The 15365-nt window shown below is 34.0% G+C and overlaps 1 protein-coding gene across 4 annotated transcripts in view; it reads right to left on the bottom strand.

Moving 5' to 3' along the window:
* The window catches only part of LOC106878643 (serine/threonine-protein kinase 11-interacting protein), an 88893-nt gene that overhangs the window by 39006 nt on the left and 34522 nt on the right, over positions 1-15365 (bottom strand). For 2 of the 4 annotated variants that reach the window (XM_014927947.3, XM_014927927.3), the window contains exons 8-13: positions 13570-13673; positions 8954-9043; positions 7372-7413; positions 6227-6452; positions 2075-2482; positions 563-816 (exon numbers count right to left, since the gene is read on the bottom strand). In XM_014927947.3, the coding sequence (XP_014783433.1) occupies positions 563-816; positions 2075-2482; positions 6227-6452; positions 7372-7413; positions 8954-9043; positions 13570-13673 (1124 nt within the window). The remainder of the gene's footprint in view (positions 1-562; positions 817-2074; positions 2483-6226; positions 6453-7371; positions 7414-8953; positions 9044-13569; positions 13674-15365) is intronic. The other 2 variants (XM_089350593.1, XM_014927940.3) reach the window with 1 other exon arrangement.

Genomic DNA, 15365 nt, shown 5'->3' with positions numbered 1-15365 from the left:
ATCTATTTGTAAATTAATGAGTACGCAACAAATATTACATGCTTCAATAGACAAAGAGGAATTAATAATTTCCCTTATGAAATGGAACACTATGTTTCTTGTGCTATATTTATACTTTTCATTATTTATAAGTTCACTGAAAATTTTAAGGATGCCATCAGGAATAAATTACTGAAACTGATTGCAAGTATGCATGAATCTCATGAACATTATTTTGTGACAGCCAGCATTACTGTACTGCTGTAGTAGCCTACAGTATAGTAGCAGCTGACATGATTCCACCATTGAGGTAGCTAATCATACTTTATTGTTATAGAAACTAACAGTAGAATTAAGCTAACCAGGAGTTTTAATTACACTGCTAGCCAAGCCAATGATACAGTGAAAGGTAGCAATACACAAGCAATTTCTTTAAATGCAAAAAAATACAACAAAGGCATATAAAATCACAATCAATCTAAATCAGAGACTTCCAAATTAATGGAATTCATGCTAAATTTTCCCCAATCTCAATGACTTTCACAGAATGAAAAAATTATTAATTAAAGTAAGAGTTTGTTACCTCTGATTCTTCTTTGCTGCTCATGATATAAGTTCGTACCCTGCGGTTTGATTTAACATAGTCAAATTTCAGTTCAACTACATATTCACTACCTCTCATCAAAACAGACATAAATCGCAAACACTTCATGTCCAGACGATCAAGCAGTTGGCCATACATATCTTTCTCAATAAGAAAACGTTCATTTGCTGACACAAAGATTTCACTATCTTCATTAGAACTCAATTTGACAATCCATGGTTCTGCCTCCATACCTGCAAATTGATAATTGTAAATGCTAGAAGTTTTATATTTTTATTATATCATCATCATCAATTAACATTCATACATATTTTCATTTGCACACATTCATATATACATACACATAAATGTATTTTTTTTATTTATGTACAGCGAATATGTCATCTGAGTGATATTTGGTTGCCTTTCTAGAAGCTGAACAATGACATAAATACTCCTTCATTGGCTTATATAGAAAATATAGAATTAGGAATTCATTAAGCAACAGCCTGAATATTAAATATTAACACTAATGTTTTTATAATTCTCTTTGTTTTCATCCTCTGCTGCAGCTGTTCTTTAGCCCTAGTCAGCCACAATCTAGCAGAATTACAATCAAAAGACTTCCAACTGTGATCTCATTTTTTGTAACAACATCCATGATGTTGCAGGGCTTAGTTGAATAAAGTGGCAAGAATCAAACAGCAAAGACAGCACACGTCTCATCCAGCCGGCACCTACCTGACAACCAGTGTTTAAGGTTTCAAGGTCTACACATAGTTAGGAACTGTAAAAAGCCAAAGCCCAAAGTGATTTGCTACCAGTGTGACCAAGCTGATCATGTAGCAATGCACTGCAATCAAGGAAATGGAAAATTAGCAGGGGGATACTATGCTGGAGCTGCCCCATCAACTAAGTCAGTGCTCCTGCATTCACTACCTGTAATAAAGGTTCTGATGAAGGGAAAAAAAGGCATTCACAAACAAGGGCTGCACCACAATCCTTATGACTCAGAAAATGGCTAAAAACTGGAGTGGAATAACCAGCATAAGATGGGGGTGCAGTGAAGGCTAGGTGTAAAGGCGTTACAATGGCAGTACAGGAAATGCCAAATGAGTTACAAGTGACTGTGGTTGACAAGGTTATGGATGACATTGATGTAGTAGTGGGGATGGATGTTAATGGCCAGCAGGGTGATGTCACAGTTGCAAAGAAAGAAATTCATTTGATGGGAGGAGTCAGTATGCTGTGTGCCATGAGCATGCAGTGGGTGAAGATGGCTATGAGATTAATGGATTGAACTCTGAAGACAAGAATGCCACAGACAGAACTGAAGACAAGGACTTCTGGGCTGAGTTTGATGATGAATGATAGACAATGACATGGTTCAGGAAGGGAGGGCTCCCAATACATTTAAATTTCTTGTCTTTGTTTAATCAGATTAAAAATTCTTAAAAGCATTGGAAACAAATGACAAAACAAAAACAAAAGAATAAAGTGCTTAAAACTTACCAAAATTGCTTTCATTTTTGAAATCTACAACATCATCTTTGAACTCATCACTATCAGGATACTCTTTAACATTGTCATTCTCTTCACTTGGAGGAGTGATGATAGAAACTTCATCTGACTGTTCTGTATCAGAGTCCACAAACAATTTTTCCTTGGAAGACATATGACCAAGATAAGGTCCTTCGTCAATAGAAGTATCAGAACTGTATTCAAGTTTTGGCAATGGTTTTGGCAGTTCTTGCTGTTGGGGAGAGACTTTGCGAGATGTAGGTGCTGAGTGTGTTGTAATACATTCTCTATCTTGCCGTATGTTTTCATAGTATAGCAGCCACTCATCCCCATGAAATTCACGCAGCTGTTTTATATCAGGAATACTGACAGAGGAGATGGAACCATGTGGAGAGTTGACTGGAAAATTAAATTTGATATAGTTAAAAGATAAAAAAAAACAAAAAAAAAACTATACTGATAATACAGCAACAAATATAAAGTGATAGGCTGCAGACAACTTAAGCACCTGATTTTATACAGACTACTTGACACACCTGTACATTTAGACATTTTCTATAAGTATTTCAAAACTGTAAGAGATCCCTAAGTATTTTACTAAATGCAGCACTTTTAAACACAGGTATTAAAACTTGCTTTGATACAGGTATATACATGCATGCATGCATTTATCTATATATATATATATATACTACTAAAACTCTGTGATTGCTTGCTTGCTTGTGTGCATGCTTGTCTGTAATTTAATACAGCTAAACCGGCGCATAAAAGGAAAATACTCTGAAGGTAAGGTATCCCTGAAACATGAATACAACAAGTTTCATATAAATTGGACTATGGGTTCTTGAGACACGTGGTGTTTTTGGGTACTACTAAAACTCTGTAAAGATGCTACTAAAATAAATAAAGATGCCTTTAATATCAATCTTCACTTTAAACTAATCACTGTTGCTGTCTTTCATCCTTACAACAGTGTTCTCTTTCACACATCATCATCACTACTCTAACCAAGTATCCTTCCACCCTTAACTCTCTCAATGACTACTTGTCACTACTTCATATGTAGTCCTATTGAAAGCTTTCTCCAGATCAGCAAATCCAAGAAAAATATGAACATGTACATTCTAAGATATAGTTGACTGCATTGATTATCATTCTTCATTTATTGGTCTCAGAACAATGAAAAGCAAAGTAGACTTGTAGGGGATTTGAAATCAAAGCATAAAAAGACACTCAAATACAATGAAATGTTATATCAAATGAAGATGGACATTAAAATTAGAAGTAGCAGTAGCCATCATCACTTGTGTCTGTGTGTTTATAAAAATTTGTATGGATGTGTGTGTGTGTGTGTGTGTGTACGAGGAGGTGCTGAGAAGTTCCTGGCTTTAAGGGTATTGTGAAAGGCCTGGTTGGAGACCCAACCTTCTGAGTTCTTTTACTGGGCTTGGAAAAACTGAAGGACTGCTGCAATAAGTGTGTGAATCTGAGAGGGGAATATATTGAATAAAATCATAATTAACTGATCCTCCTGCATTTTCTTCTACCCAAAGCTTTTCAGCACCCCCTCATATATATATATATATATATAAATATACTTAGTGAAGTGGACCAGGGATTGGTTGAAGAGTGTAGGCATGTGGAGAAGTTCAAAGATTTCAAAAGAAGAGTGGAAGCTAGAAGCACAGGGGAATCCCTTCCCATCTCTAGCTCCTATGCTCCTTTCAAAATCTTGTGAGCTCCCCTATCTAGCCACCCTCTCCAATCCCTGGTCCATTTCACTATATACACCACCCTGTAACTTGGGTGTATGGCCCCTGACCCCTCCCCAGAACATCTTCACTGTCTGTCTCTCTCCTCTCTCTCTCTCTTCATCTGAGGTAGCCATGTCTCTCTTCAAATGTGAGAACCTTTTCTGTCTCCCAATACTACTCCCCCACCCCAATTGAGGAGTCTTGTACAGCAAGCTACTTGGTGACCTCACTGCAAGTGGTGCCACGTAAAAAGCATCCAGTACAATTTGTAAAGTGATTGGTGTTAGGAAAGGCACTAAGCTATAGAAACCATGTCAAAACAGACAGCAGAATGGATATCAAATGATGATGAAGATATATATATCTTCTGCTGAGATGATTTGAAAACACAACACCTAATAACCTAACGGTGTATTTTTTCTACTCCTCCAATGAGATTTTGCCTAATACAATGATTTAATTATTGTAATTTAATCTTTAGGCTAAACTGAAACATCTTTAAGAGAATATGTTGGATTTTTGCAGTTAATAAATTATATTAATGTTACAACTCCATTTTCTAAATTTTCTTTTGAATATTTATAAACCTAGATTTATATTTAGACCTACTATTTTATAAATATTACTATTCACAAAATATACTAGGCAATGAACCAGTAAATCATTGGATATCATTATCCCTTAATGAGGCTATTTCAACCTCTAATTAACTATATATATATATATATATATATATATATATATAGTAGCTCCTTTGATTCTATCTGCTGTTTAAATACAATAATTAAATATGAGGACACAGGAACTTTGCTGGTTGATATTAAACATATAAGTATTAGCTACAGACTAGATCTGAATATAGGTAATGTATTATTTAACTACAGTAAGTTTTTTAAGGACGTTAACCAAGAAAGTTTCAGGAGCATTTACTTAGGAATGTGTGACTGCAATAAGTCTGAATTTTGTTTTAGTGAAGTTAGGCATGTGTATACTGGAAATTGGATATTATTCAAAATGAGGAACTGAAAAGAATTATGATACAAAGAATGAATTATGAAAAAAAACTTTGTAGGTTTAGTGAGCATAGGTTAGAGGAGGTTATTTTAAAATTAAATATCAATTTTATAGTTAAGTCTTAAGTATAGGGTCTGACTAGAGGAATTTCAAAACTGATGGAATAGAATAAATATGACACTGAGATATATTAGAAGGATGTACAGCTCAATAGAAAACTAATCAGTTTTAAGTAAACCTGAGGTTAAAGAATACATTAGAGAGATGCATAAGTATCTTATAGTATCAGTGGATAAAGTGTCCGGGAATTTTGTTTTTATTTGTAAAACATATTATGTAAAAGTATTAGGTATATATATTTTGTAGTATTGAATTTATTTCACAGATATTGATCTAAGCTTGTCCTTTTCCTTGTACACAGTCCAAGGACATTGCTTACAAGGTGTACTGTTCCATCACTCATTATTAGGCTTGTTTTTGGTGTAATAACATGTTTATGATGTGATGTTAATGGAGAAGTAAAGTATCTAGTTGGCTATGTTCTATTATCTGAATGTCCTTTTTGGAATTAGTTCTTTGTTGTAAGTACTATATTATAGTTATAAGTTATAACTATTTCTTTACTGTTATATTGCTACTTGTAGTAATAAACTGCTGGATTCCTAATTCCCAAACAGTGTTTATAATTTTAATGTTGTGGACAACACCAGATGGAATAGTACAGTCTAGGTGTCGAAACCACAGTGATATCCATTTCAGCAGCAGATGATAGGAATACATATATCTTATGCTCAATTGTGGATTTCTTATACTTTAGTCTCATCATTCTAACTTGCCCATTTTAGTAAAGTGGAAAGTGTTTGTGGATTCATAGTTTGTTGGGATAGCTTACTTGGGTATTGTTTAGTTTTCCTCATAGGAAACCTAATGAAGCTTGGACAATGCTGAGATATTGGTATCTCATTTTCGGAGGTTTTGTGCTGGATATATATATATATATATATATATATATATATATATATATATATATATATATATATGCATACATATATACACATATACATACACACACACACACACACACACACACATATATATATATATCAAACCAAGAAGGCAGACTCCTTGTGGTTACCCACAGATCGTAATCAGCTTCATTTTGCGAAAGATGAGTTTCAACATTTGCTTCTCTGAAATGGCTGTTTCATGTTTTGGCAAGAGATCATTTCTCATTCTTGTTGACACACTGCCTCATATCAAAGGGCTTAACAATGATTACCATATCTAGTAGTTGGTGAAACAAGATAGACCTTGTAGGGTTTGGACTTAGCTGAGAGAGAGAGAGAAAGAGACACAGACATACAATAAATTATACCTCTTGATCCCATGCTGTATGTTGATAAATTATCACCATGAGGACAATTACGTTTTCGTTTAGGTCTCTTTACAGGGATTTTTCGGCACTTTATACGTTCAACAAGGTTTTCATCATTTTTCTCTTCTAGCTCCATCTTATTAGGTTCAATTTCAGTCAAGGGAGTTTCCAGGTGAGGTCGGAAGTAAAATGAAGCTGTTTTGGTAATTTTGTTCCTTTTTACTGTCTAAAATAATTATAATTATTACAATTATTATTTTTTGTTTTCAGAATACAATAAATTAGAGTAATATACATAAATAGATATCAATAACAAAATCACAAAGAGTTTCAAATTTATCATGAAACACACAGCATTCTCACTAACATTATCCTCAACAAACATGTTGACTTCATCTCCACTATCCCCTGATTAGCAAAATATTTAATAACTCCTTAAGAAACAACACTCTTCAACTATATCTCTTAGGTTACTATTCAGAATAAAATAGTCTGTCTTAGTTCATCCCTTTTCTGTTGGAGCATTGAGTGAAGCAGCTACAATAACACAAGAATCCATAATTTACTAAATAGAATATTGCACAGACCAATCCTCTATTCTACACTTGTTAACCTATAGTTATGTAAACTTATCACTCCTTATAAAACATACTATAGATTGGATGTTTCTGGGAATTTTAATATTTTTGAAAAAATAACTCACCCAAAAGTAGTTATTAAATGAAATATTACCTTCTTTTGAAATATAAGAGCTCTCATTTTTAGTTGAGAGAAAGTTGCTTGTTGATTTGCTTATACCATTCCAGAGGGAATTAGCAGCATAAGTAAAATAATTTGATATCAGAATTGAAATGGCATGGTACTTACTCATTTAAAGTTTATAATCATTAAAAATAAGCAATTTTTACAATTACTATCACTACCAGTACAATGACTGTCATCAATTTTTTTCAAGCTTGTATATGGGTTGAATAAGTTTATAAAGACTGAAAAGTTAGAAAGTGATTCAACAAGTTCGTGAATATATGTGCAGTTGATACTCATTATTATTGTTGTTATTGTTGCTATGTGTGTCTATATATGTATAACATAACACTTGCACACAAAACCACTTGTATATGTCATAAAAATTTATTTGTAATTACCTTCAGTTCTGTTACATTCAGATTTTTACCATCTAAAACAATCTGTAAAGCAATTGAGAATTGAATTTAATTAACTCAATAGAGGAAGTAGATCTAAAATTTCATTGAAAGGAAAAAAATTGATATTCAATATATCAAATATATTCAAGATTTTCAAATAAACAACAGAAATGATTCATTTGGTAAAATATAAAAAAATTTAATCACCTCATCCCTTAAACAATAAAGTATTTACATTTTTTTACAACCTAGTTATAGTGTCAGAGGTATATTGATTACAGTATTAGTTCTATATGATCTTTAGTTAGGCAAAGTGGATAATGAAGGGTGTGGAAGAAAATAAGGTGAACCACTATACATACAAAATATTCATTTGTCAAAAAGAACTTGCAATGAGGTTTTAAATTAGAAGTTATTTGTCAAGATCTCCCATGTAAACTGTAATACATTTTACATACTCAATATACTACTAGTATACTCTCTGTACACTACCCAAAATGTTTTATTCATTATATATATATATATATATATATATATATATATATATATATATATATATATATATAGTTTTAGGGAAAAGAACCAAGGTTCATGAACTCATCAATGAAAATCCACTGTCACATATAGAAAAATTAATAAGTAAACTTTCTATATGTGACAGTGGATTTTCATTGATGAGTTCATGGACCTTGGTTCTTTTCCCTAAAACTATATATTTATATTTTATACTGTGAAACTTAATTTAATTTTAATTTTTAATAAATTGAATTTAATTGAGTTTTTACCTGTAAATTTGGATTTTTATCTCTAATAATATTATTATATATATATATGTATGTATGTATGTAGTTGTTTTTTTCTTTTTTGTCATAAAACAATTTAACATTCAACAGAAGTTTCAGCTTGTTTGATGCCAAGTAAGCTAAAACTCCTAGTCTAGTCATCCTTTTCATTGTAAAAATTAATATATATCAATCTCCTCTCACAGTCTTATAAAACTGCCCACCCTTTCCTGCCACCTTGATCCACAATCTATATTTTCCCTTCTTTTACTTTGTGAGTATGCTCTGGTACATCTTTATCTTCCTTCTAACTACTCTCATTCGCCCTCAAATAATGTGGAGTAACAACGTAACTCCTCTATAACAAGACACCTGTGCTAGTCCATCTATGATACTCTAGCGTTCCACACTTGGCATAAGCAACTTCCTCATCTCTCAAATATATTCCCTCTCAGCCAAGAGGGCTTTTTCCTTTCTTTTCTTTAATTTTCAAGTTACTTGGTGACCTCACTAATGCTGGTGTCATGAATAAGCACCCAGTACACACTGTAAAGTGGTTGGCATTAAGAAGTGCATCCAGCTGTAGAAACTGTGCCAAAGTCAACATTGGTGCCTGATGCAGCCTTGTAGCTCATTGGATTCTGTCATACCATCCAACCCATGCCAACATGGAAGAACAGATGATGATGATGATGTGAGAGAGAGAGAGAGAGAGAGAGAGAGAGAGATAGAGAGGGAGAGAGGGAGAGAGAGAGAGAGAGAGAGAGAGTTAAAACTTTAATAAAGATGTCAGTTCTTACCCCATCTCCATTGACTAAAGGTGATATGTGGCCAACTGACTTTGATCTGTGATCTGACCTATATGTCATAGGGTTATCAAACAATGACAACTGAAAACAAAAACAAAATAAACATCATAATCAGACAAACAAACAAAAACTAGAGCAAAATCTTGAACTAGTTTTATGAATTATTTTATCAATATATATATTTTAAACTTTTGTTTTATGTACATAGGAAAACTATGAATTGACTTGATCTTAAAACATAAAAGCAATGTAAAATTGCTTTCATTTTCAAGTAGGAGAAAATTTTCCGTAACTCTAACATAGCACTTGATTTGCCTTACCTACCACAATCACCTAGTTCTTTAAAGCAGTTCATTCTATAGCAAGCATTCAATCTAGATCCCTAGTTAACTTCCCAGGTCACATTATTTCCTGAAGTTACTTAGACAAGGCATCCATTAACTAAATCATTTCTCCCATTTAAGGGAAGATCACCACAAAGGCCTTGACAACCAATAAGCACTGCCCCTCCTTGTTTAACTTATAAAAATGTTAAAAAGAAAAAAAATCCTTGCCAAATGGTGACATTGAAGATTTCAATGGATGTTCAGCTTGGTTGGTGCTTATAGTAAAATATACAAGTAGGAAGGGAAGCACAGAAGTTCACAGATCAAGGAAAGGAAAATTGGTCAAAAGGTTTAGTTTTGATACTGACAGCAAGGAATGACATACTGTAGGGCTATCAGGGTGGGGGAGGGGACAGGTGGGTACACCAAGTGGGCTGGCGTAGAGATAATGCACAGTTTCTTAATACAAAAGAATCATAATAATATCAGAGTAAATTACTTGTATTCCACTATGTTCTAAGTTCAAATCATGCCAGTCTCAACTTTGTCTTTCACCCCTAGGTGGTGGGGTCAATTCTATTCACTATCTCCTTCCCAAAAACTGATGGCTCAAAGCTGAAGTTAGAAATTATTATTATTATTAAGGTGGTGAGCTAGCAGAATCATTAGCATGCTGGGTAAAATGCTTCACAGAATTTTGTCCCCCTTTACATTCTGAGTTCAAATTCTGCCAAGGTTGACTTTGCCTTTCATCCTTTCGGGATCAATGAAATAAATACCACTCCCACAATTTTCAGGCCTTGTGCCTATAACAGAAAGAATTATTATTTTTAGCAGTAAATACCAGAATTAGTACAGAGGAGGACAAAATTCCTTGCAGTATTTAGTTATGTCCCTTTATTTCAGAAGTTCAAAGCCTGCCAGGGTTTTCTGTAGTTCATCTTTTCAGGGTTGATAAAATAAATACCAGACAATTTCTGGTGTTGATATAGTTGACTAGACTCATCCTCAAAATTTATCTTCCTCCCTGCCTGCCCGACCCCATGCTCTGAGTTAAAATCCTATCAGAGCTGACAGTGCTTCTCATCCTATGGATTTAAGTATCAGTGTTATACTGGTAGGGTTCAATTCAATCAACACTCACCTTCCCAACAAATTTGTAGCCTTCTGTCAAAGTGAAAAAAAAAATCATTATTATTGTCATTGTAATAACAACAATGACAATAATAATCCTTTCTATTATAGGCACAAGGCCTGAAATTTGGGAGAGAGGTATAGTCAATTTATTGACCCTGAAAGGAAGAACAACAACAATAATAATAATAATAATGATGATTTCAAATTTTGGCACAAGGCCAGCAGTTTTGGGGGAAGGTGTAAGTTAATTACATCGACCACCAGTGCTCAACTGGTACTTATTTTATCAACCCTAAAGGATTAGAACTCAAAACGTGAAGACAAATGAAATACCACAAAACATTTCATCTGGCATGCTAATAATTCTGTCAGCTTGCTGCCTTAATGATGATGATGATGATGATGATTTATGTAAATGTTGCTAAGTCAAGAAAGAAAAAAATAAATAAACAGTTTGACACGATTAGCTGTTATCTCTTCAAATTAATAAAGTAGAGCAAACTGGAGTATTTTAAACAGTAGAAGCCATACTGTCTGGTCAGAGTCCATAGCTTTTCTCCAAAGGGGAGGAAAGAGCTTCAAGAACTTGACACTGTAAACATGTTTACAAACATGACAATTTACAACAATCCATGCTGGTGATTCAGCAAAGTTAACTCAACATATTCTTACACTTACATATTTTGGAGCAAACACCTTTAAGAGAAACATTAACCCACCTCTTTCTTCCTGTTATTGTCAGTTTTAAACAGCTTTTAAGTGCTTTTAAGCCACCATCAGCTATGCTTTACTGAGGAGGTCTCATAATACCTTAACATATCCAGAATTGTCTCCAATAATTACCAAATGAATCAAAATACCATTAGGCAATGACTGATATTGCTTTGTCCTTAGTGCATAATCTTTTCTTGGTAGCATTTTTTTAATGCTTCCTGCTCTAGATATATTAACACACAAATAGCTTGTCAAAAGAAATCAACATTTTGACATGTATTTCCCCCAATAAACATGTGAGGCATGTTTTCCTTTTTACTAAACTTTTGAACTCTGAATGAAAATCTCTCTATGTGTTAATGAACCCTTCTAAATATTAAACTTGTTAAGAGTGACGGAATAAAAGAATTGATAGAGCACTAGATTAAATACTTTGTAGTATTAATTACATCACTTTATGTTATGAGTTCAAATACTGCCTGGATTTGATTTTGCAGTTCATCCATTTAGAGTTCATTTTAATTGACCACTTACCTTCTATAAAAAATTGTGGTCTTGTACCAAAATTGGAAATTAATACCAAGCCTGTATTCAACCATGAAAGTGGTCCCTATTTTCAGCTATGATGACTAACGGCAAAACAACAAAATATCATAACAGGCCTTGAAAATATCAATATTACCGTGATCACTCAAACTATGAGAAATATTAGCCTACTGTTTTAAATAAGAATAATTTAGTGTTGGACACCCCTAAAAAGCAGAATGGTTACAACTGGAATGTCATTGATTACAAGTCTCTTTGATCAGAGCTGACCTGGGACTAAACAATAATACCAATCATTGTGCTGGTGGCACGTTAGAAAATCATTTGAGCGAGGTCGTTGCCAGTGCCGCTGGACTGGCTCCCGTGCAGGTCGCACATAAAAAACACCTTTTGAGCGTGGCCGTTGCCAGTACTTTGTGACTGGCCCTTGTGCCGGTGGCACGTAAAAGCACCCACTACACTCTCGGAGTGGTTGGCGTTAGGAAGGGTATCCAGCTGTAGAAACTCTGCCAGATCAGATTGGAGCCTGGTGTAGCCTTCTGGCTTGTCAGTCCTCAGTCAAATCGTCCAACCCATGCTAACATGTAAAGCGGACATTAAATGATGATGATGATGATGATGATGATTGTAAAAGATAAAAAAAAAACTTAAATCAAAACATTGAGAGCTCTTTCATACAAATAATGAAGATCTTCAATGCAGTAACCAAATCTCTTTGGACATATTCTTTGATATCAAATAAAATGGGAGATGCATGTTTAAAAATCAAAGATTTGAACAATACACTTGCAGCAAGAATATTTGGCAGAGTCCCAAACACCAATTGATTGCTTAGGAATTGAGCCCAAATAACTGTATCTAGATGTAAAATTAACAATATCCAAAACAGGATGCTGTCAAGGATTGATGATGTGTGCAAAGAACTGACCACTCAAATCAATAGACCCAGCAAACATTTAACTCATTAAATTCCAGCGTTGTAAACAACATATGAGATTATCATTAACAATTACATCCTTTGGCACCTTTTCTTTGCAAGACATATATATATTGTGTATTTTTCCACTAACCCACCAGTGGTTGCAACTTAACCAAGACAGATGGCTGTCACATCTCTGCCACTTAACACTAATAATGACAACAGTGGTCATGCACAACTTAAACCAGCTAGCTGCTAGAATCACAGCTAGTACTTCATGGCATGCAATATTTCATACAAACTGCAGAGCTGTTTAACTTGGTATAAATATTTCTTTTCTGTCATTCATTGTAATGACACATTGTTTTGTTGAATAAATATTTCCTGTTCAACAGACTTGTTGTTCTTCCATCTCAACCAAAGTATATCTTCATTACAGTCAATCACACTTCATTCAACTCAACCAAAACAGATCTTCATTAAATATTTTATTATTACACATTCAAAATAAAGAGTGGATGGTCAGAAAAAGGCTGCTGATCAAACACAAAAGTTCGACCCAAACTGAAAATACCAGATGTTTCATGTTTGGGTGTTTGAAGTGCTGAGATTAGGGGTTACACCTAACTAGTCAACAGACTACCACTGTACATGCATGCTCAATTAAAAGTTGAACAATATTACTTCACAACAAACAGCAAAATAAAGTCATCTTCCATGAATTTAAAAAAAAAAGAAGCAAAAAGAGAGAATCCCCTTCCCCACAGGAAAAAGAAAAAAAAAACAAGGTGGAAGTCTTAGTAATAACAGTGAGTAAATGTCTGACATAGGCATGAAGTTTTACAGTTATAAAGAAGGTAAGTCATCATGCTCATACCAACAACTAATAAACATAACTAATAGCTGAAATCCGGTATTTTGGTAAAAAAAAACAAACAAATGATTAAATAAAGACAAATACTCACCCTTTTTAGCCGATGCATCCCTGATATAACAGCAAGGCAAGAATGGTCAGAAAGAAAGTTACCAGAAGCATCAAATTCCGTTAAATAACCCAACTCTTCAACACCTGAGAAATTACAGAATAACAGGTGGTGAGTCATGAAATAAATGAATAAAATCTCAATTAATAAAAATAAAAAAGAAAAGTATGATGATGTGTAAAAACAATAATGGCCAACAGATAAAAACAAAAAGCTGTCACAGTGTATATAAGAGATAAAAGTGAATCAGAGTAGACTCATTAACAAAGTTTAAACACAGAAGGTGAAGAAATGTGAGGGGTGTGAAGAAGAGAGTGATAAACTGTTCATTTATATTGGGTCATCTCATATATAATGGGAGCGGGGAAGGTTTATACTTTTATTTTTCAAAATTAAGATAAACAAAGTTCTTTTTTAATCTAAAATATACTCTCCTTCATTTTCTACAATGCTCTTCCATCTATCTGGTAGATTTGCAAGGCCCCTCTTCCAAAATTTACTTGTCTATGACGAAAAATACTCCTCTAGTATTGTTCTGACCTCGTCTACAGAATTCATATATTTTCCATCCAAATAATTTTGAAGACTGAGGAATAAATGATAATCATTTGGGGCAATGTCTGGCAAATATTGTGGGTGGGGCATCGTTTCACATTCAAACTGTTCTAGCCTTTGGAGTGTCATCCTTGCTGTATGTGGCCGAGCATTATCCTGATGGAAGAACACCTTTCATCTGGAAACCAAAGATGGTCATCTTGCTTCTAGCACTGACTTAAGCCACTCAAGCTGCTTGCAGTAGATCTCCTTCGTTATCGTTTGGTTTGGGTTTAAAAGTTCAAAGTGGACTAAACCTTTCATATGCCACCAAACAGATAACAACACCTTATGTGCATTAAGACCTTCTTTAGCCTGGGGTGCCAGTGTTTCTCTTTTCCCTACCCACTGTCTTTGGAGCTTGACATTTTTATAGAGAACCTATTTCTTGTCACCAGTAACTATTCAGTCCCAAAAAAAAAAAGGTTCATTTGTGAGACATGACAGCAAAGAAGAGCACACATTCACTCTGTGTGTGCAATTAGACTCGGAATTTGCTGATTTTTCTGATGGCACACAGGTGTCAATGAATTGCTGACCAACCAAATCTAAACTTCTCTGCTAGTTCCTCAACAGATACAATGGGATAGGATGCCCTCATCGAGCTCAAAAGATCTTCCAGGATTAGGTTCTTCTTCTAGACTGTAGTTTCTGTCTCAGAATTTCTGGAACCACCATTGACACTGGCTTACACTTATTGTCTGATCCCCATATACTGCATTAATATTCCTCGCACTTTCTATTGCCTTTTTGCCTTTTTTGAACGCATAAAGCAAAATATGCCTAATATGCTCTTTGGCATTTCCATTATAGCTTTGAAAAAATAACTTAAAATCAAACTACACTCTTCAAAACTTGCACTAAGAATGAGTACAGGGTAAAATTATTACCTGCTTTTATAGCAAGTTGATGCAGGTAGTTTATCCTGTCTCCCTCCAACTTTTAGTTCATGCAATTGAAAAAAAAAAACGCATTATTTATGGGATGACCCAATACTAAAATGTAGTTAATTGATATAGAAAAAAGTCAACAATGTACATATTTGCTTGCACATAAAAATGGATGATAAAACATCTCACTATAATGCTCAGCCACATCATAATAGATATGACATTTGATTGTAAGTGATTCTTCAAAGAATATATATAAATAAATTTAAATTAAATTTTTATATTTCTTTTAAT

Source organism: Octopus bimaculoides, chromosome 4 (assembly GCF_046866305.1).
Source record: "Octopus bimaculoides isolate indiv1 chromosome 4, ASM4686630v1, whole genome shotgun sequence".
Taxonomy (NCBI): domain Eukaryota; kingdom Metazoa; phylum Mollusca; class Cephalopoda; order Octopoda; family Octopodidae; genus Octopus; species Octopus bimaculoides.
This window is presented reverse-complemented; position numbering and strand designations above follow the sequence as displayed.